The sequence below is a fragment of the Galleria mellonella genome, unplaced genomic scaffold, assembly GCF_026898425.1.
Source record: "Galleria mellonella isolate WM207_F2 unplaced genomic scaffold, CSIRO_AGI_GalMel_v1 utg173, whole genome shotgun sequence".
Classification (NCBI taxonomy): domain Eukaryota; kingdom Metazoa; phylum Arthropoda; class Insecta; order Lepidoptera; family Pyralidae; genus Galleria; species Galleria mellonella.
Genome location: NW_026442016.1, coordinates 7,198,489 through 7,224,075, shown reverse-complemented (window position 1 = coordinate 7,224,075; position 25,587 = coordinate 7,198,489). Strand labels below are relative to the sequence as shown.

The 25,587-nt window shown below is 31.0% G+C and overlaps 1 protein-coding gene across 1 annotated transcript in view; it reads left to right on the top strand.

The window, feature by feature from the left end:
* The window catches only part of LOC113515546 (uncharacterized), a 62,202-nt gene that overhangs the window by 3,243 nt on the left and 33,372 nt on the right, over window positions 1–25,587 (top strand). Inside the window, 1 exon segment of the mRNA XM_052893281.1 lies at window positions 21,379–21,502. Coding sequence (XP_052749241.1) covers window positions 21,379–21,502 — 124 coding nt within the window.

Below are 25,587 nucleotides of genomic sequence, written 5' to 3'. Positions count from 1 at the left end.
AAGTTATTAATTATTCATGTAAAATCTGATTTTCAAGGTTTCATTCTATTTTATTGTGTACACTGTAGATTCTTAAAAGCACAGTGATAAGATTAAGGTGCTTGGCCTCTCATTAATTTAAGATAGTTTGTACTGTTTTCTTTTTTTACTTATAAATTTAGAACTGGCTTAATATATAGTATCTGATCTCCTAGATTGAGGAGTAGCACTTTTTATGTCTACAAGATCAAGTCTGGGGTAGTTAATGCTTTTGTCCCAGTTTAATATTTGTAATGCCTGTTACATCATAAATTAAATAATTCTAGTTTGAAAACTAGGGAGTTGATGTCTGTAGATTATTAAAGTAAGATATTATATATATCTTACTTTAATAAGCTAAGCTAATTGTGGGAAATCAGTGGTTTACCTGGGTTTTATTGATAAATGAAGTTGAAATACCAGTTTACCATATTATATACTATGTATATAAATACATAGTTTACCAGAGGGAGACTTTGTACAAAAGCTGATTGCTTGGGTACCTCTGTCCCATTCATGTTTCCACCGCGAAGCAGTTGTGTTTGCATGGCTGTGTTTCGGTTTGAAGGGTGGGATATGGCGTGAATTTACTGGGTACAGAGGGATAACACCTGAGTCCTCAGGAATGGCAACGCATGGGGGGGTATCATGGGCGAAACAGTATACTCTGTTATGTCCATGGTACTGCTCATGTCTATAGGCGACGGTTACCACTTTCCATCAGGTGGGCTGTCAGCTTGTTTGCCATTCTAAGTTGTATAAAAAAAAAGTTGAAATGATGCCCATAGTTATATAATGGAAGGGCAACGGTGGAGGATGAAGTGATTAAGATAAATTAAGGTTAGTAGTCACATGATGGTGAACAATTATATTACAAAAGGAATTAACTGTGATGGTTTCCAGGGAGAGGTCAACTTAATAGAGGATATTGCTAGCAATGGGGACTAATGTCCCTATTGTCCTTATACCCACTACTTGTGCAGGTTGATCGTATATTGTTGCATATATAGTATGATTGAATTGTCGGGGGGTTTTAATTAAAAATGAATAATATGATCATTATATGCTGTCCTTCAAAAGAAATGCAGTAGGATCTATTAAATTTAAAAATGTTGAAAAAAATTCATTAAATATCTAAGTTGTTACTTTACTATGAGTACAGTAACAGTAGTTCGTTAGGATCTTCCAAAAGATATAATACATTAAAAATTAACACTACATATGAAAAACTTATTGCAATATAAACAAATTTGAATAAAAACTACTAGGTAGTTTAAATGAAAAATACTTCTGCTTCCCTACTTCAATATCTATGTTTTATAAGAGACGTGAATTAACGCGATCATTTGATAAACTATGATAATTTACAGGTATTATCTCAACATTTGTACCAGGTTTTTTCTCTTTGTTTGGTATACTTATTGAACTAGCGACAGGACACCCGAAATGAAGAAAATTAAATAAATAAAAGTGCGGTACAGATGTTTCTTTTTTGTATTAGCAAATACGTATAAATTTAGATAGTCTATTATATTAGATACTTAGTGGTCGCAGGATGGGCAGCAGCGTCTCTTAAGACATCACTAAACGCCTAACTGCGTTTGCAAACTCACCTACCAAGCGTACTAGCAAAACTCCCCTTATGGGGAAGGTTTATGTTCAGCAGTGGACAGTTACCGGCTGATACGATGATTATATTTTATTTATTATTATATATATTAGACTCCCCCTTATTCCTCAGTGTTGTTCCTGCGTGGCGGTAGTAACTTACCATCAGGTGGGCCGTATGTACGTTGACCGTTTAGTTTAAGGACTTGTACAAACCTTATCTTTTTGCTAAAATAACATTGAATTGTATTATGTACATAACGCATCCGTAATTGTGGCAGGTCTTTGGCGCAAGCAGTAGACAATTTTGTCCTGAGTAAACAAAAATCCTACATCTGCGTTAATTATCGTTTGGATTGAATTAAATTTGAATGTTTCATAACATGTATTACATATTTAGTCTCGGCCCTTTTTTGTCTTTTTGGCTATTTTTGTTGTACATATATCTCTGATGTTGCTTACAGTTTAATTTGCTTCCTGAAGGAATTGAATATTCGACAATCTCAGTTACGGTAGGTAGATATCACACAACTTTTCTCGCTTCTGTCTTAATTGTTGACGAACGTCTCGGCTTCCATGTTCAATACATCTACTCGAACATTTTGGTTTCGGGTACTTTTGCTGCTTAAACTTGCTTGTACTTTTGAGCTGTAATTTTCACGAAGATATCCTCAACAACCATGTTACTTCTATTTTCTTATTTATAGATCCATGTCAAGATGCCCTAAATAACGTGCTTTATCTTCACCTATTATCCGAGATTGGTGCCTGGCCAGCGCAGGTATAGTTATTATTTTAATCAATTTTAAAGAAAAATATAGATCGGCAATGGACAGCTAATGCTAGAAATAATGATAATTATCTTATAGATATGATCATAGAAGTATTTATTCTCTTAAAACACGCAACATTCTTATTTAGATCCTAATCAAGTATAAATTAATAATCTATTAATAAACCTATATAATAAATTAATAAACTTATTTCAGCTTAACTTGATTGTCAATATTGAATCAATGATTTGTTTATTGTCGTCGTGTTCTTGAAACTTGATAGAAATATGATGTCAACTAAACAATCAATGCTTTAAATAGATACTAGTTAAGTAGTAATGAAGCACCTGAGTAGAGCGAACGAGGTCTGCGGATCGTACTTTAACGTTAAATCAATCCGCCGCCGTCGCAAGTGGACAAACCAGTCGGGCAGCTGTGCGGACGCAGCCTCGGTGCAAGTGACGAAACATTTAAAGACTGGCTACAACTCTCTTTTGCTTTAATAAATAATAATATTCTCTCAGATCCATATGTAGACAGTGCTGCATCTTTGTTGCATTTATATATGTGCTTGTTTTCTGAGAACGATGACATGTAGGCATTTACACAAAAAAGCAAACTTGATTGCAGTAGGTATACTGCATAGATATAGTGTGACTATACTATATCGGTTGAATGAGCAATATAACCCTACAGTATGTTAGTTTACCTATCGCCAGGTATATATATATATATATATATATATATATATATATATATATATATATATATATATATATATATATATATATATATATATATATATATATATATATATATATATATATATAATATGCCAGTTTATGTTTCCTCGGTTACATAATTCCAATCTTGTAGTAACGAGATCAGATGATTTACATATACTTATAAAATACCAGTCTACATTTGAAAATATTGTACTTGTATGTTGTGTTAAGAACATTTATATTAACTCGTAACAGATTTTTACTAAAATATCCTTTTGTATAGAAAAGTGTAATAAACAATATTTAAATAAAAATGATATTTTATTAATCAGGTTATTTTCAAAGTTATCGATGGCTTGATTGGTTTGATGGAAAGGATTAATACCTATAATGAGAACTTCTGCTATAGAAATCACTATGAAAATATTTTGAGTAAGGTGGATGAGGGACAGAATTTCTAATTTGAATTCCTGTAATTTACGGAGAGACTATTTTATGGTGTGTTACTAATTATCTTATAGTCTCAGTTATCAAGTCATTAACCAATGCAAGTCTCCGTTGTTTTAATGGCAATATTTTCGTCATCAATCGTTGTCAAGATCGTAATCTTTGCTGTCATTATTGTGCCATATCTCAAGAAGCTGTAATGAATAATGTTTTAATACTAATTGCGTTTGGGATTTATTGACTATGTACCTGGGTGTTTTCTATTACAATCTACTTTAAGGCATATTAATTATTATTCTTATGTTTAATTGGACATCGAATTTCAAACTATAATTTGCCACTTTTATGATTCGCTTATTTGGCAAAAAATCTGATCATCTCATATTTAATTATTTTCTTCACATTGCCGTGATTCAAATTTCAAATCGTCTTTTGTTCATATTTATGAATGTGTATAGAAATTGAGTTATAATAGTTCTATTATAGTATAGACAGTTTTAAGTTGCTGAATAATACAGTATTGTACAAATGTAATATTAAATCCGGTATGTCCTTTATGATCCATTAGTCGTATTAATTAGTATACGAATTAAGTAGTAGTGTATTAAATAAATAAATAGTTTTTTTTTTCATTCGAAGCTACACGATATGTTTTCGAGCTGTTTGTTATAGGTTTATTATAATAACTCAACAAGTTCTGGTGTACGGAAAGGCTAAGCCTAGGAGATTCCATTGTGTTGCCTGTAGTCATTACGGGGCTCTTATCTGTCATTGGCAGCATAATGCCTGAACCGAACAATGCTGTAATGTAACTCATGCACCTTGGGCGGTAATAGACCTTCGTTGTATAGTTGTACTATTCACATTTTACAGTTCCCATTCGATGTTGAATATTTAATCGCTATTCAAGTTTCTTAAATTTTGTAATTTTTTTTAAATTTATTTACATACAATTTATGTAATTTTAAGTTAGTAAAATAGGCAGTTGTCAAATTAAGATTACGCAGCGGTTTTATTATTAATTATCGCTTTTATTATGTAATGTGTGAATATTATGGCTGTTATATAGTAATATAACATGTAGTATTATTTTAGTTTGTTTATAATGTTGTTAGGTGCCTTGAGCAAGTCATGCTCTTTAAAATGTTCAAACAGGTGGTGGCGTGGTGGGTCGGGTTATTGACTTTTCTAAAATGTGGTTGAGCACAATGATAATTGGGTCATCCATCCGTCATACTCGAGAGCGGGTGTTGCCTGTAAAGGATGCTCTGCTCTGGTTATTGCAATTGGTTTATTTTATTAATTTGTTATATTTTATTAATTTATATATGTATTTATATTTACGATCAGATACAGCTTAAGTTATAGTTTTATTTTACATAAAATCGTAATTTACATAATGAAAAAAGCGACAGTTGAGTTTCTTGCCCGTTTTTCTTGGCTTCAATTGCGTTCCGAATGAGCGGTAGAATCAAGAAAAACAAAATGGCTATTCAAAAATATTTAAACTTAAAAATACTTGTGTGTGCGTCTCGATTTTCTAAATGATATGTGATGGAGGAATTTAAATTCTTTAAATAAATATCGATATTATGTATTAGAAAAACACAATTATACTTATAAATGTTAAATTAGACAAATTTGGAATAATTTTTAAATATATTAATGATTACCTATTTCTATTACTATATTTGTATGGTGTTTTTTGATGAATATATATTATAAAAACATTAAAGATTTTAAGTATTTTTTTTGTAATTTATTAATTTAAATTTTCAAATGTCGTTGATGCCTACTCTATAAATTTACTATATAATAAGTATCGCAGTTAAACATAAAAAAATACCCTTTAGTTAGCTGACCATTTGTTAAATTTTTCGTTTCATTGTCTTCAAACAAAGCACAGCTGACCGTTTATTTAAAAGTCGGATGTCTCTCGTCAATGCTTTTATTGACTCAGGACTAACTATTGCTTAACTGATTTATTGCTGACTTGTTTTCTTTCGAAAGTCGCATAAATACATGGATTTCTCTGGCCTTCTTTATGATGGTTGCACAATATGATTGTCTGCCTTCTGTACCCTTACGAAGTGTTCAATTATTTTGAGGGACACGATGGGTGTTACCCGGTTTTCTGATCCGATTTGAAATTCGTTCCGACTTTCTTTAAAACTAATAAGTACAAAGGATGCCGTCTGCATTTGAAATGTTCTTATTACCCACCCGCCGTGTGAATGTGCCTGGAACTTGCATAAAAAACGATATTAATTTTTTTCAGAGCCATAAATAATTTTTTTTTGCGACACGTTAAGAAAGCCACGTATTTATGTACATTTGTTAATAAAAGAGCAGCTAATGTTGGCCTATTACATTAGTATATATTATTTATTTAGTTCGGCAAAAATAATTGAAAATTTGCTATTTTTTTTACTCATTATGTATTTTTTTGCATTCTATAAAGTTGTTTACTATACAAAATTTTGTATATGTAATCATTGTCCCTCAGGTGGTCTATCAGCTTATTTGCCAGTAATATAAATTATTATACACGGAAATGTTGTGACTTCACTAAATCATTCACTATATATGTAAAAAAAAACAACTCTTATCAAGGCGATTGTATCGGGAGACCGGACCATATGGACTAGAAGTTTTTGTGGAATTAAAAAAAAATACTTTTATGATCTTTCTGGCCCATGGTAGTCAGTAAAAGTTTACAATGTCCCTAATTTAAGATTTACCGTGCCATTCAATGATGAATGGCTATTGTGAAATACAATATTGCACCCACAATAAAACAAAGACGATATAAATTTCCATGACTTTGGTTGTGGTCGTAAATTATTTTTATTGACAAATCAAATGTTTACAATAATATTATTTATTGTTATTTAAGTTTTTATGGATTGTTTAGGTTTTCGTTTCAATAAATATAATAAAAAATCATTAATATTGAAAAACACTCATACCCTTACCTTTTTACTAATATGCGAAAGTGAGTTTATAGTATTATTATTATTTGTTTACTAATAATAGCTTTAGCCGTCTTGGTTGATTAGTTTGCTTGGTTAAGGTATTTGTTTAACCATAAATGCCTAAATAACAAAAAATGCACAAATTTGAAATTAATAAATTCTTACGGGATAGAAAGTATGGATTCATATAGGCGACACTGTTGGTTACAGCTATTATATAGATATCTAATATAAATAAATCACAGTAAAATATTAATGTTCAATAAAAAAAATAAAAAATACGGCGCACATAAATTTTATAAAAACTATTATGTCTATAACAATAACAATAGTGCCAGTACTCGTATAATATTTACAGCTAATTCCATAGTAAGTACGACAATGGGGCATCGAAAGGCGAGATCATACGCGCGTTGACCTCCGCAGCCGCCTCGACGCGGAAATAATACGGATTACGTAAGCTGAGTCGAACATTTTTTATTGCTCCATTAAATGAGGCACACCGTCGACGTTGGGTGGAGAGCATTTTCTACAACAAATAAACGATCTAAAGTAACAGCCATGATACGGCCATTACTCGTTCTACTGTTAATTGCCATGGTTAATTCTGGAACGTTTGAAGATGTGACAAGACATTATTTACACAGTCATTTATTTTACCTGCAGCGTATATCATAATTCATTGTAGCTACATATTTGCCTATTATATTTAGACATAGCAAGTACACGGTATAAGAATTAAAAATGTGCGAATCATAAAAGATCCTAATTCTAAAATGATACAAGTACTTTTTTTATTAGATTTAAAAACGTTGTCATGTTCATGACGTGCCTACAGCATCTCGAGGAGTACACCGGATGTGTCTGGTCGCTGCTCACATGGGCTCCAGACGGACGAAGTAAAACGAAACGTATGTTCTCAGTCATTCCCACAGAAGCGTATCCGAGGGGATCGAGTCAAGGTTGTTATGCGAATCTTACAAAAACACTTGGAAATGTGCTTAATAAAAACTTGGCGTTATTACAATATTCAAGTTAATTTATTTGCCTCATGATGAATCGGTTGGATTCTCTCGGCAAATGGCAGGTGTACTACAGGCCTGTACTTGGCTAGACAACATTTTATTTCCTTTCAAACAATATTTTGTGTTTATGTTTTGTGTGATCTGTGTATATTAACATGATGATTAGCTATCTAAATGATTTGTATTTTATATTTGATATTGTATAATAATTAATATCCCTACTTGTTTATTAATGTTTCAATGATGTCGATACTAATGCATCGTGAAGTTAATCAGAAGAATAATTAATCAATTGTATATATATATATATATATATATATATATATATATATATATATATATATATATATATATATATATATATATATATATATATATATATATATGTATGTGTATATATCATAAGTAGTACCTTTGTTATCTTTATTTTAAAGAAAAGTAAAATTTTCTATCTTATTTTACTGTCCTGATCACTATGACCAGAAATGAATGAATTCTATTGTTTTTTTTTTTGTTTTATTATTATAAACTAACTGTGCTGATAGATAGAAAATGAAGAGTATGACTAGCTATTGCAGCTTTTTTTAATACGCAAACTAATGAACTTTTGAAATTTATGAACAAAAAAAAATTTAAGCAAAGTTCAAACCTCTAGGGTATAAAAAATGTATGAATACATGGGTGACCAATAATTTTGAAATAATGTCTGTTTCAAGTAATTTTACAATGGTACAATTCATAACTGTATCATAAATAGTGACTTATTGCCATTAAAGTAGAAAAGGTGAAAATTTGACTAAATAATGAAATTTGTAATATGGGAACATTTTTTAAATTGAAATGTATCTCATCATTGGGGAATAATAAAAAACAACATTTAATATTCAAAATAATTTATTTAACATAAATTTACAATAAATGCTCAAATTGTTTTCCTCCCACTCTTATGCATCCCTGTTAAATTTTCCGGTAATTCAGGGCAAAGCTATTTGGAGTTTCTTCAAAATGATCTCCTCAATTTATTAGAAGAGGTTTCCGAGGAGCTGAAGAAATCGTATTGGCTGCAAAATGACGGTTGTCGTGCGCACTTACGTTGTTACTTAACAATTGTTGTGCTCATAAAACACCCTAATACGATAAAAAGCTTATTTCGTAGTAAACTAGGTCCATAATTTACTTAACTTGTATTACTTTACTTGTGTAGAAGTAGACTAGGCAACAGAGATAAGCTAATGAAATGTGTCGCGCTGCGGGTGTTTACTGTGTAATGCACTTATAATGTATAAGGCCAGACGATAATATATTCATGTCGATTGTAATGCTTTTTATAAAGATTTTTTTAAGGTTCTAACAGCGTATATTATTATTTTTCACACAAATATTAATTAAAAAAAGTATTATATTTGACTCTATAGATGGAGTTATATGACTTGCTTAGAAGACAAAACCTGCTTAGAAACAAAGATATATTGTATAACAATAAACGTATTATATATTAATCAGTGCTATTATTATATTATAATCTTATAAATACATATTTTTAATGTATTTATAGTTACAAGAAACTTTATAGGACGAAATAGAATGTGTGCAATTCGGTGAAGGCAACGCTTCGCGTGTTGTGCTCCATGCCGTGTCGGACATTCACCTGCCCTGGGTTTTGAGTTTGACTGTTTACTTATTCAAGGGTGCATAATCAACTACAACATACAATAAATCTTGATATATAATATTAATTTTGCAAATGATATTTACAAAATAGCAAAACATCAACATTATTGATGATAAGAAGGAATATACAGTGAAAAGTTATTTATTCTTACTTTCATCTTGTCTTAATAATATTATACAATAACAGTGACACCGATTGGAATCCTTTGACGATTGCCGAGTCTAAGAGTGTCCTTTATCGAGCGACCCCGACCCATATCAACCTCGGTCCCCTCCCATGAATAAATAAAAGCTCAATTTGTAGCTCGCGCGTTTACCGACGCATCGATATAAGCGCCTCCGGTCTAAAATGGACTCCCCTGATGCTCTCACAAGTTCTTTATGTAGAACAAAACGTACATTCTATAGTTTTATAAGAGGTCTTTTATGTTGGATGTTGTCGACTGGGTTATGTAAAACCAATCGCGTCCAAAAGCTGGCCGCTCGCTCTTGTTTGGCTTTTTATTGAATTGCGTGAGGGACAATGACGTATTATAATGAATGCTTTATATGTGATAGTTTAAGTAATTATATACTATTTATCCAATTATTATAATGACCGATGTAAAATATATTTTTGTTTTTCAACAAAAAATTTGCTTATTATGAATATTCTGTTTTACGAATATATAAAAAAATGCTTTTGTAATTTTAATTTTGCGTGCACATAAGCACAAGCCCGTCTGATGGTAAACGGTTACTGTAGCCTATGGATGCCTGCAACACTAAGAATGTCACGTTCGCATTGCTGACCCTGAAGAAACCTTATTATACGCTTTTAGAAAACCCCATTCTGTTCTCTAGGGAAAATCTTCAACCAAATTTGTTAATGATGCACCTATTTATGTATTTAAAGTAAAACAAGGTAAGGCAATAATCACGCTGATTGAATTTTTTGTATTAAGATTATTGTAATAAAGGCGAAAGAGTTTTTTTTCTGGAATTTCGCTGGAACAGTACTATACGAGTTCGGTTCACGCAAAGCTGCGTAATTTATTTATAGTAAAATATAAATGTTAGAAGGTATCCTTAATATAAGTTATTGATGCCATTTGAAGTCGTTGATATCTGTTTTTAAAAGTGTATGTTAGTGTAGACATTAATCCTGTAGACACGCACATGCATGAAATAATACGTTATTTATTATGAACAAGTTGTACAATATGTTTAATAGGATATCGTTAGACAAGTGTAGACAACATCGTTGGTAGGGTAACACTAGACGACATATTCAATATCATTGTTTACTGACAAGGCTCATTTTGTTAAAAGGGGGAATTGACGTTGACGTAAGCTCCTACGTCATTTAATAGGGTGTTAACCCATAGATAACCATTACTGCTTGTTATGTTACGTTTATTGCATAACTGTTACCAATGGTGTATATTCATTACTTACTGAAATTAATATGACTGATGGAATTATTTAGATATCATTAATTTCCCCCTTTACTCGCAATCACTACTTAATCGTAAGAGCTAAATAAGTATAAATTATGTACTACTAGTTAACAATTGATTTTTGCTGTTCCATATATGATACTTGCTCTAAAGCGTAATATTGGCATAGACTTCCTTAAAAAGGGTTTATAAAGAAGTGCGACAACGTCACAATTATCTGTCAGTTTTCAAAAACAATTGAAGAATTTTGTGTTTCTGACTGATTATTTAATGATTATCACAACTAGTCACTGAAATATTTGATTTTAAGGACAAAATTGGAAAATTTCGAAGTATCATTAAGTAGGTGCAAAGATATATTTTATGATTAACGTTTTAGTTCGTAAACGGAGTACTTTATGATCAGTCGGAAACATCGAAAAATGTTAAATTGTTTATGGAAATTAATAGATAATTGCGACGTTGCTATACTTCGGTAAGCAAAAGTTATGAACATTCTTACAAGGGCGTCAAAAGGTTTTTTCTGGGTCAGCAAGTAAGTAAACATGATATTTTACAGAGGCTGTAGGAACTGTTAAAATAAGGCAGGTCGTATACCAATATGACACACATCGCTGCATAAAATGCTTTAACAATGTGTCATTAGAGACATTCGCTTATTTGTGAAGAGAAATATCAATAGTAGTGACAGTACTCGTAGATACTTTTACGTAAAAACATGAGGGGTGAAAACAAAGATGTGGTTTGTGTTGTATATAACCTGTTTGTTTACAACCTGTTGACTTATTTGGGGTAAACGGGACTAAAATAACATTCCAGACAAACTGGCAGGGTTGTGTTACGCGAAATGAGGCTATAGTATGCGATGCGGTCTTAGTTGTTGGTGAGTCATACAGGGAAACCCTTTCGTGACTCAACTTATTATCCATATCGCGTACGCGTATAGAGATTCGCTGTCCCTTTTGATGTCGATGATATTATTACTATATATTAGTGTCAAACTGTTTTAACCATAATCTCAATGTTATTAACCAATTTGTTGTAAAATGATTATTAATTTTCAAGCGATTTATTAGGAGGAAGATTCGTATTCGTCTGTCTGTTTGTCTATCGTGCTATGATGTACATCATCATAGCTGCAAAATGTAATAAAACTGAAGTTCTTCCGTTACGATTACGACCTTTACTAGTATTATATTAATTTTTATCGACCCTGATATAGTTCTATTAAAGAAGTAGAACGATAGAAATTGTTAAAAAATTTCACGTGCAGCGTATTTCCCAATAGTAACTGTCGTCATATATTTTTTGGATTGGTGCCAAAATGTTTCTTCAACCAATAAGTAGGATTGCTGTCGCCAGAGACTATTGAGTGCGATTACTCTATTGTATGTTATAGTACCATCATAGTACCATTAATTTTATTTTATTCACCGACATCAAAAAGGAGATTTATAAATACGACTGTAAAATTTTGAATGCGTGTATTTAATAAATTTATCAATAAAATTGCTGTGAACAGATTTTAATAACTTTTAATGGAAATAAATTTAATGATTACGATCTTGTTGTTTATGTTTATAGTGTTAATTTTATTTATTTTTTTATTTACGGTACGCGATTAATAGTCGTCACTATTTTCCTTATTGCTTTTTACAATTGAATTGAAAAAAAAAAATGGCGTTTTACCAAAAGGCTCATGTTAATAAAATGCCATTTTCATTTGGATTTTAGGGACAAATATTTAAATCAAGAATTTTTAAGGTCTGCTACTTAAATATTTAAAACGTTCTACGAGGCAGTTTAGTTATAAGAGTGTTATGAGTTTTCCTTCTAAAAATATTTTATTGTTTGCTTTTATATATTATTCATCATTAATCCTTCATTAGTACTTAGTTAATTTTCTTCAGACAATTAATCATAATCTCAACACTACAAGGGAGTGGTTGTGACTGTTAATAACTACTTTATGTAGTGTGTGCAATTTGTATTTGTAGAAATACTGACTCAGAGACAAGCGTAATTAATATATCGTTAAGTGTATATTCAATATTGAATATTTGGTAGTTTTTAATAAAACATTATTGTTTACTAGGTAGAAACTAGGTAACTGTCAAATTCTTTATCCATGTGAAAAATATAAATATACTAGCTTTTACCTGGGACTTCGTGTGCGTGACCGGGATTAAGTGGCCTATATCCTTCTCTACCCATATAGTTTATACCAAATTTCATATTGATTGGTTAAGCCGTTAAGGCTTTAAAAGATAAACAAACAAATCACTTTCACATTTATAATATGAGTATGGATTATAATAATATTACTAAAAAAACATCACATTACACGTTTCTATCAAATTACTTCCAAATGGATCCATGGATGATCAATTACTGTAAATGGAATAGACTATAGATTAATTCTATATATAACGATTTTTAAACATCGTGTGTAGCTATATATAAATAGCTTATTACTGTTATACTTAAGCTTAATCTTTAATTTTAATAAATTATGCGAAAGGTAACTCATCTTTCTAGCATACTGATACGTAAATGTTAAATTGAATTGTAAATTATAAATAAATAAATAAATCTTTATAGTAAAAATTCATATTGCAACATCACGTGTTTTCATTTATAATATATTTATAATCAATTTCTTACGTAAACATTCAAATTTACGTAGGCGTATTGGATACATTTTGGTATAACGATTGATGGTTAATTTAATCTATGGTTAAGGACCATAATATAAACATGTCCATAAAACATTTAATGATATTATGGACATGTTTTATCCTGTGTTAATCTAGGATTTAGATTACAAGTACCTTTTAGCTAATTTTATTAGTCAAAGTATTTCTAAAATTAAAAAGACATTTAAATTAGTCATACTGCGAGTATTAGGTAGACAGATGAATCAATGTCGTTGAGACCTTGATGGGTTCGTTAGCTTACAACCACATTAGCTTGTAGAAGAGGCTGTTTAGTTTAGCTTGCGTTTTATTTTATCTGATGTAATATTTTATAACCTTCACCCAAAAATGCAAATTTTATTATGCTTGCGCTGCCGTTAGGCATTTTCTTTTGTAATTAGTCAAGTATGTCGTTGATTTATGATTTGATTTGCTGCAGAAAGGTAAAAGGTGTTTATGTAGTTAGTTTTAAGGCGTAAAAAATATCAACTACTAAGTGTAAAACAAAAAGCGGAGTTATGAATCTAACCTGTTCACTATTGGACATATACGCATCAATAAAATATAAAGGAAGAAAAAAACTTCTAAAAAGTGTATTCTAATTCATCATTCTGCAAGTATGTTATCGCTTGCCGTCGCCAATCGTCATAAACAATGTTATGAACTTCACAAATGTTGATATTCGTATTATATTTGGGATAGAGAAGGATATTGATCATTTCCTTCCTACCTCCCTTGTCAAATCTATTAATGTCTCTCTGTTGCATAGTCTCTATTAAGAGGATAGGTTGCGAGAATAATATTAGAATATTGAGAGCTGCAATCTCGTTTACTGTTTTTTAACATAAAAAAAACACGATATTTTTATTTCTATCATCTGATATTCCCCGGCCAAGCGGACGATTTCGGGGGTACAGCTGTATTAAATTAAAATGCTTACAATATTTTCTCTGTCACCGGCATAATTTTCAGAATTCCTTGTTAGTATTTTTGATAACTGAAATCTAACTTATATTCAGCAGTGACAGTCAACGGTTGATATAATAATATAATAAAGTTCTTGATAAACTTCTTTCTGAGTTTGTAATTCCTTGTCATTCAGCATACTTTATATTTTGCGTGCTTACTAAGGTTTATTTTAGATTTAAGATAGATATAGTATATATATATATATATATACTTAACATCCTTATATATAATATATACACTTAACCTCCTTATTCATAAAAAGTAAAACCTTCTAAATATATATATATATATATATATATATATATATATATATATATATATATATATATATATATATATATATACAAATTATATCATGCTGATCATTAATCATTCATAACACACTTGCAGACAGCTAATGAATTATTATTGCAGTATGAAAGAAAATATGTGTGTTCTCTAATTCACGACGAGGTTGTAAAAATTGTATTTATGTTTAGTAAAGGACATTTTCTGAATTAATAATGTTGTAGCATGTGTGGTGAAGATGTAAAACATCTATTTAACCAAAAGTCGAATCCAACGCAGCAGCATGGTAGTAACAGTTTTAACCTATATAAATATAGAATTAACTTCTTTAAAATTTAAGCTTTATCAATTGTTTTTTGGCATATATAAATATTTTCATGTCTTGAAAATGCTTTTATAACTTCAAGATTGTGTGTATTTTTCGAAAATAATGCGGTTGATTCAATTTCTATAACAACCACTTCAATATATTGGCAAATTGAGCCAGAACGCAAGGTGCGAAAGGGTTCGCGTGTTCAGTCATTATTATGGGCAGCTGACGTAAATATTCCCCCAAACATTGCATGCGATTGCAAAAAGCTCGCGCTTGCTATACCACCGCGAATGCTCCATATGTAGTGGTTGAAGCCACAGACACCGTGCATGAATAAAAAGGCGGGTAAACAAAATCTTTTTTGCGGTCGCGGTTTACCTTTATCGGGTGTACCAGACCGTGAACAATCGGCGTGTATTAACATCACGTGAAGCACTTACGAAAGAGGTTGTTTGTATAGCGAATTGTGGTGTAATAACACGTCTAAGATACACATGTGAAAATGTATGCAATAGTATTTGCAAACTAATCGTAACTTCAAATTGTGCTGTCGATTCGTTTTACCGACGTCATCTAAGTTTCCACTTTGTTTATTCTTAATGTATTGATATTAGGTTCTAAATCTAATTATTGAAATAAGGTTTTTTCATGTATATGTTTCACTTTATTCCATTTTTTTTTGTAATCGGTTGTGTTTGTTATCATATTAATCTCATGTTAATGTTGTCACGTTTAAATTACTTTTTTGGGTAACAAAATTTAAAATAATGGCTTGTACCGTATTTAACCTGTGACTACTGGTTTTCTATCCTTATCGATAAATTTATTTTCTTATTTCAATCCAAATATGTTTCTTACTCATTCTAGCTGCTCAATAACGTGGTAAGATGTGGATAATATGAAAGATGTCTCCTTAATAAAGATTTAATTGAGTAGCCACCACCGATTGTGTCAAGAAATAATTATTAACATGTTTCTCATATTATATAATTTTTTTTTTAATATTACATTCCATATTTGTAGTTATAAGTTTACTACTGCAATCTTTTGGAGGAAACGATAAAGGGTATCTATTCAATATTTGTTAAACTGGAAATACAACATCTAAACTACATTATATCACTTCTTGCGTGATTGTAATCTAATAGTGCTTATATGTCGCATTACGAACCTTTATAAAGGAATTATTAATTTATTTATTATTAATTCAGCCGTTAACTGTTCTCTCTGAACTTAAGCCTTCCATTCATTAATTTATATTTGTTCAAAATGCATTATTATATCAGCCTTATTTATATATTAATAAGATTTTTTTCTGAACACTTACGCTTAAACCTCGGTATTTCTAGTAATCTTTTGAAAATTGTAAAGTTAGAGGAATACTCGTAGGATGAACAAAGAATGGAAAATGAGTTAGGAATGGAAATCGGTTGGGGTTTTTTATATACCTGCGATTCAGCACGATAGTTTCCAGGAGGGGGCACGTAGAGGTTTTTTTTTAATGGGTGGAAATGGAATGGCAACTCCGCCTGCGCTATTGGTATTCGCTGGCGGGGCACCAGTGATTCATAATAGGTGAAGATGAAGGCAGGTCAGTTAGCACATTCATTGATCAAGTGAAGAATTAAAAAAGGATTATCCACAATGGTTTCCAGGAGGAACCGCGTGGAGGTCAACCTGATAGGGTGTGTTGTTAGCAATGGGTTGTTAGAACCCATTACTAACAATCCCTTTTCCCCCACCACGTGGAAGTTGACCTGATAGGATATATTGCTAGCAATGGGACTGATAGACCGCATTACTAACAATCCCTTCCCTCCCACCCCGATCGGTTGGGTTAGCAAGGAAATCGGTTGTTTTTTCTTTAATGGATGATAATGAAATGGTAACCCTCTTTGCGCTAATGGTATACGCTGGTGGGGAACCAATAAGGGATGATAGATGAGAATGAAAAGGCAGGTCAGATAGCCATTGTGATAAATATACTAATCGGTTAGGAAGGAAATCGGTTGGGTTAGGAAAAAAATATACGAGGGATTAGGCCCCCGAGTATTTTTCTTCTCACCTTATAAGCCGTCTCAACGCATAATATGAATACAATACACATGACAGACACAGCTAAGCTGTTCCATGATTATGACTAGCAATCGGTTGAAAGTTGAAATTGCGTTTACGATGTATTAATATCATGACTGTCCCGTGGGGACCACTTTAGTTGAAAGTCTGACAATTATGTGGATTAAATGTTTAAATTTATATTAAAGTATATATTATAGAAACATGTTGTCAGGTTTCGTTATAAAATTACTAATTTTTTTCATAAGTCCCGTTAACTGTCTACTTCTGAAAATAATTCTCCGCCTTGAAGGGTTTGTCAGTAGTTATCACGCTTAGTATGCGGATTGGCAATCGCAGTTAGGCTTTTGGTGATGTTTTAAGAGGGATGCTGCTGCCCATTTCTCGATCGTTTAGTTTCCTAAGTCGCTCTTTACGACACCCACGGGAAAGAAAGGGGTGGCCCATTCAATGCCGGGTCCACACGGCAACTTACTTATCCATTATTTATACTAATTGCTTTTCGAAAAGTAATTTGATGATTAACATGGAATTATGGGTGTGTATTGTATCGAGTGCGTAAATAATTATCAAAACTGACTTAAAATTAATAAATGTATGGCATAAGATAGATATAATGACAGGTGAACTGAGAGAAACTTTGAACCGACTTCAAAAAGAAGGAAGATAGACTATATTCTTTTTTATGTGTTACTGCATAACTCCATCAGTTATAAGCTACTATAAATAAGATTGTGTTCCACAAAAAAAAAAAATTAAAAGTGCCAAAACTTGTTATTTTAATTTAAAAACTACTAAGCCGATTTTGATAAAATTTTTATGGAACCAATCTGTAAGAATGTCCTTTTAGATAAAAAAAAAATCCAAATCGATTTAGAACTAATGGAATTAGAAGAATTATTAGATTTAGTAACAAAAAAATATAAAAATAGAAAAATTATTCTTTGTGGGGACTGGAACATTGACACCTTAAAAAAAAATAAAACATCTAACGAATTAATAAGTGTACTAAAAAGTTATAATTTTGAAATACATATAAAATATCCAACAAGACAACAATCCTGTATTGACCAAATCGCAAGCAACATAAAAAATGTGAATGCTAAGCTTTACTACTTAGGGTTATCTGATCACGAAACTGCACAAACTATCACACTAAAAATAAATAAAAGAAAAAGTAGCACGTCCTGGACAGAATATCGTGGGGATTATAGTAAACTGAATATTAATAAATTTTGTGAAAGCATGAGGCAATTGAGCTTCAGTGAATTGTACGAGCAAGTTACTGTGAATAAAGCATTCGATGCATTTCATAATCTGCTATTGTTATTTTATAATTTGTGCTTTCCGATAATTAAAATTAAATTAAAATCTAATAATCAGAAATCTATATGGTTATCTAAAGGAATAAAAAAGAGTTGTCTCAAAAAGAGAATATACTATTTAAAATTTAAACATGCTAATCACAATAAAAAAGTAAATGCGAAAATTTATAAGACCTATAGTAAAATTTTACAAAAATGTATTAATACTTCACAACAAATACAATGCAACAAATATATAGAAAAAAGCAAAAATAAAGGAAAAGCTATATGGAAATTAATTAATAATAACATTAATAATGAAGCTGAAAATAGACAAATTGATATGATTAAAATAGATAATATAATACATAATGATCCAAATATAATATGCAATCTATTCAATGATTATTTCGTAAATTCAATAAATAAAAAATCGACATTAAAATCTAATTATACCCATAATATCAGTATGAATGATAATGCCAAAACAATATTTTTGACACCTAGTAGCGATATAGAAGTTATGGATATTATAAAGACATTAAAAAATACAAACTCAGTAGGTTATGATTCAATTAGCACAAAAATTTTAAAAACATGCTCTATTCACTTGTGTAAACCATTATCCTACATTATTAATATGTCGTTTGAACAAGGCTGTTTTCCAGATAGTCTAAAAATGTCTATAATAAAGCCATTACATAAAAAAGAGGATGTAAGTGATATGAGTAATTATAGGCCTATTGCACTTATCCCAGTAATTTCTAAAATATTTGAGAGAGCTATGTTAAAAAGGCTCAATGACTTTATGACTAAAAATAATATCTTAAAACAAGAACAATATGGATTTAGGAAAAATAGCTCAACATCTTTGGCTTGTTTCGATTTAATAAAATCTGTAACGGAGGGATTGAATAATAGGGAGCACGTAGCTGCAATATTTTTGGATATGACTAAAGCTTTTGACTGTTTAGATCATAATATAGCATTAAACAAATTATATAAATACGGAATAAGAGGAAATGCACATAGTTGGCTAAAAAGCTATTTACAAGATCGCAAACAATGTACCGAGACGTTTAAAATTATTAATGGCTATAAAAAAATCTATAGATCTATCCCAAAATTAAATAAAGTAGGAATTCCTCAAGGAAGCATTCTTGGACCATATATTTTTTTGACTTATATAAATGATTTGCCTAATATAATCACACATAAATGTATACTATATGCTGACGATACAACTATATTAATAAAATGTAAAAATAAAGATGACTTAGAAACACAAATTAATGACACATTACAAAATGTTATAAAATGGTTAACAGAAAATAATTTAAAAGTTAATTTAAATAAAACCAAAATAATACATTTTGGCACACATCATTCAAAATCTGTAAAAATAAATATAAATTACCAAAATCAATCAGTGGAATTAGTGGATAGTACCAGATTCTTAGGCATAATTATAGATAGAAATTGTAACTGGAAGGCCCATATAGAGGCCTTGTGTAACAATCTCCATAGATTCGTGCATGCGATACGAAAATTAAGATTGTCAGTATCAGAACAGGCTGCACTGAGTGCTTATCATGAATACGTATCCTCCATACTTTCATATGGATTACTAATATGGGGAAACTCTGCAGAAATTTCCAGAGCATTTGTTGTGCAAAAGAGGTGTGTTAAAGCTATATGTGGTGCAAAAATTAGAGAAAGTTGTCGCCCTCTTTTTAAGAAATTAAATATTCTTCCACTGCCATGTATGTACATTAGAGATTTGTGTATATTTGTAAGGGAACATGCTGGCTTTTTCAAAAGAATATCGGACTCGAGAACACGTACAACTAGACCAAACGACAAATTATATGTACCAAAGTGCAGGTTAGATTTACATAAAAGAAACGCATACTGTATGGCTATTAAAGTTTACAACCATCTACCAAATAACATTAGAGAAGTAACAGCTCATACAGTGTTTAAACGTAAACTTAAAAATTGGCTGTTATGTAACGGGTTTTATACCATTAATGAATATTTCGCTAAAAAAACAAATGCACTTCACAACCTACACTAGAGATACAGTTGTTAAAATATTTTATTAATTTGGACAACTATTGTATAGGCTTTTATTTTTTCTGTTTACTGTAATAAATAATAATAATTTATTGTATGACTAAGGAAAGGAAATATAATGTAGAATATATATATAAATTTATTATATTGTTAAAAATTTGCACGCCGACATAGAGGCAGAATGTACACGGGAAATATAAACCTCTATCATCTAAAATTACCTGCATTCTAGCAAAATAAATTCATTTCATTTCATTTCATTTCATTTCATTTCAGGTAACAAACAAAAAACATACAACCAAATTGAAAACCTCCTCTTTTTTGAAATTGGTTGAAAATAAAAACTTTTATCGTGGTATGTTTTTATTTTAATTTATACATCCAATAAAAATTGTTTTATGCTCATATACTCGGTATGTTGAGAATCGCTGATTGAGATGCAACGATGTATGGTAATAGGGTCTAGAAATTAAATATCGATTGACCGGGCGGCAGTCAGCTAGCCGCGTGATTAGTCCGCAGTGCTGCACTATAGCACTGCACCCCAGTCAAGCGCGCTCACGCTTTACTAAAAGCTTTTACATCATTCGCTTTTCACCAAATACGCTTTCAGTCGTTTACACGAATCACTGCATCGCTCCCTTGATACTCTCTGAGCACTTTATTAATTAGGTCCCTACAGACTGGTCTTGTTATTACCTGTACGACTTGTATACATCCATCCTGTGAACCAAACAGGTTTAGATTATTATTTCAGATACCATATCGATGCAGTACTTGTCGTCTGTGTAATGTATAATGAATGTCTTGTATTAATTCGTTCGGAATTTTATCATACGACATAAATTTACTACGCCTCGTTAATTACTCATATCGATGAAAAAATTTTTGATGTATCATGTCCATCTAGATTATATTGATGTTTTATGAAATTCTTAATTATTGTTAATCATGTTTAATGTTTTATTTTTGCAGTCCCAGTGGTACAGCGCTAAGCACTCTACCGCAGCTCAGGGACTACCTCCAGACGACAGGCACTTGCAAATGTGGACTACCCTGTCCCTTGAGACCGGAGACTGCTTTTAGCTTCGATCATAAGGTAACATTTTAATCAGTATAATATATATAGTCACTCTTTTACTTTTCATATCTAAATTATTATTTGAATTATATTAGCGTTAAAATAGCCTTCAAGGACTGGCAATATTTGAATTGCTGACTCCTCTGTTATAGAAGTATTTTAATATTTTTCCCAAAGAAATACGAGCCAGAAAACGACAAATAATTTGGTCTACTCATATTGATTTAATAGCAGGACGCATTATGTTAGTACGGGAAACTAAAATTTGTTGTTTTCCGACTCATATTTTCATTCTTCTTCATATAGTTTTCTAATTAGGTTTACAGGTATTATTAATCTCTTAAAAAATCTTTAACCGTTTTCGATTTCAACCCGTGTACTTGTATGTTGATGAATTATTTAAAATGCTGTATGTATTAGGTAGTTATGCGCCGAATATATCTCACGAGTTCTGAAGGCATTTATTTTGTCTATCTCATGTTTGCTCTTTCTTTAAAGAATGACCGATGGAAAGATGAGTTATTCGATTTTACTGTACTGGACAGTAATCGAGGAAACTGGTTGCAGGCCATCGTTATAAACTTTTTTACTTCTCGTTGACTGCTAACTGACGGCCACTATATACAAACTGCCATGCGTTTCATTTATATACTCTTGTGAAATATCTTTAGACGAATACATTGCTATCATGTGTAATGGTTAAATAGCAGGTATGTTTTTACGACTGAAATAAAATTACTTCAGAGATGTAAGAAAAAGGATCAGAGAATAACTGTGATAAGCCTTCTACTATAATTCCTACTAATATTATAAGTATGAAAGTTATTCAAAATGTATGTTTGTTACTTAATTATGCTAAAATATCAGAATGAATTTTTATTTAATTTTGATACACTCATAGACTGTACCGTTAATTTAATTTTTCATTCTGTTTTATGAGCGTAAAGCTGCGGTATACACCTAGGCAACTGTAACTTACTTCCTGAGATGTACAAAAAAAGCAATTTATACATAATAAACACAGTTGCAGACTTTTTTTTTAAATCTGATAGTATTTATAGGTTGATATTTATAAACATGTGCCCCTCTGTATCAATCGGAACAGCGACCCTTTATTTGGTAAGCGATTATATAGTACAGTAAACCAGCCATTCGCAAACATTTTTTTCATAGCCGCTTTACACATATAGAAGTTTAGAACTGTGTACTAGGACCACAAAACAAATCGCACCAAACTTTATCTTATTAAGGTGTAAATGGAAATTCTATTACAAATTAATTCTTTATTTTATGCAATACCTTCAAATACTTTTGCCTTGTGATTGTTACACGCTAGAATATGTTGATAGGCATATGTATATGTTATATAATTTGTTTGAGTAGTACTATAAATAATAATAATGTGGATACAAATGATGCTATAAATCAGCCTATGCAATTCAAGCGATGCCAGCGTTCACTTATCAATTTTAAAAGAACTATCCAGTGAAGCTAAGCCATTTAGAAAAGCTTAGCGAGTCGTTCGCGTTTATCGGGCCGCTGTTTGAGTATGTGACAGTAAACCGAATAATCTAATCTCGTCATCACACCGTTTCAAAAGTCAAACATTTTATTACTAACGTATATCTAAATTTTTCACAATTATTCTAAAATCTATGCAAGCATTTATACACATATGTATATTGTAGAGTTACCGAGTGAAGGGCCGTGAGGTTGCAAAGAAGGCGAGTCCAAGTCGGAACATTATTTAATTGGGCCAATTACCATGTCAGTGTCGCCTTGACATATCGCGTGGACGATATACGATTCAATATGAATAACATAGTATTAGTCTCAACATCACTTATTAACTTGTTTAGTATAATCGCACGTTATTTTCTCCTTTATTCTCCTTACATTGTTTGAGCTATATATAATACTAGCTGTTAATGAAAGCAGTAACTGTCTCTTGTATTATGAATTGACATAGTATGGGCATCACAAAGTACGCATCTGATACCCGGCTCTTCATCCATTGCCAAACCTGGTCAGATTTTGTGTTTTCCCGTAAGGATTAAAATATTTTACAGTAAAGTATTCTGTAATATATCCCCCACGGATATAGTTGTGCCTTAAATCCAGGATCATTATAATAATATGATAATCATTTTTAAAATTTCCAAAGTCGATATTAGTTTCTCAGATATTTGTCTAAAAAACTAAACGCTGTACATATGAATTTGCTTTTTAGTTGCATATATGAGACTAAATTTGAATTGTATTGTGATTTAAAAGTCTGAAATTCTGTATATATGATATTTATGTATTTAAGCTACAAATCAGAAACTTGATGGACTAACATTCGAAGATAAATTTGATACTATGACTATTATAGTTGAAATTAAAGTATAAGTATGTTTTAAATGTTTATGTAAAATAAGAACAATTTTAGTATGATAAATGTATAGAGGCGGTATACAAGTTCGATTCACACTTTCCGATTTTATTTAAACTATGAAATATAAACAAAACATCTGGTATTCATTTATGGGTTCTCATGTACTCATACGCAGATTATGTGTACTTTATTATTAATATACTGTCAACATTTGTTTGGGTATCGGCAATGACTGGTTTATTCTCAAATTCTTCATGTTAACATTTTTATGGCATTGGTTGAAGAAGTTTTTGAACATTGTCAATACAAGCCAGGAGCAAGCTTAGCGTCAACAGGCTTAAATAAATAAATAATAATTTATTTATTTAAGTTTTAATACATAATATTTGCACATATGTTGAATTTAATATCATGTCGTGATAAACAGTATACACAGTTCATGTACACAGTTTTATTCCTTTCGGCTGCGGAGTCTCTTAGTAAAATACTTCTACGTAAGATAAGCGTTGACATACGAGTAAAGGAGGATTTAAGAAGAGATATGTGTAGCAGTGATCTAAAGGGAGGGTGATGGGGTACGAAATGGCATATAAGGGCACGAAGAGAAGACATAGTACAGTGCTGGTTAATATACTACAACAAAACTACGAGATTAGATAATCGATTTAGTATTGATTAATTAGAATAAATCACTTGGATACGAGTACATTAGCACAATGCAGATCGTTTATCAATTTATATGAGAAATTAATTAGAATTAGATTTAATGGTGATTTTGATAGATTAATATGATGGTGAAGTTTATATAATATATTATATTTCATATTATTTAAATAAACGATATATATTAAATAAATAAGAACTTAATTCAAGTCTTTGTAATAAATCGAATATACTGATATTGCATATGCATAGAATCAAAGTGATAATTGAATCAGGAAATTGGTATAACTAGATACATAAATTACTATCATAGAATTTAAATATTGTTTCCCTGGGATTAACTTGAAGTATTAAAATATTTACTCTGTGAAACCTATGTAGGTATATTTATTACTGACTGTAAAGTATTCTTTCATTTACAATGTACATTTTACTATTCGCACCATATAATTCGACATAATGGCTGCTTGTTTTATTTCTGTACGTTTATACTAAGTAACTAATGCTAAGAGACAGGAACCAGGTTAGCATGTTCTTATACGTATCTATATGACTATATCTATCTCTAATGGGTATTAAGACAGGTATACGATTATTATAAATAAATATCAAAGATAACGTGTTACCATTCCTAAGGTTTAAGTGTTATGTATTTATGTATATCTTTTTTTAATAAGTCAAAATAGAATGGTAGTCCTGCGTCATTGGTATATGCTGGCCAGTGAGTAATGATATATGAGGATGATAGTAGGTCAGTTAGTCAATTGTGATGAGTTCAAGAATCAAACACGATGGTTTTGTCTCTGTATTTTTTTTATGGTGAAAATGGAATGGCGACTCCGCCTGCGCTAACGGAATATGCTAGTGGGATGCCAGTATGGGCTAATAGATGAGAAAACAGGTCAGTTAGCTCATTATGACGAATTCATCAGGAATTAATCACGATAGTTTCTAGTGGGCACGGTGTGTAGGTTGACCTGGTTGGGTATATAATCCCTTCCCTCTTTGTATTTATTTTATAAGGTTTATCTAGAATATGGTTCCTATTGATAACTGATTTAAA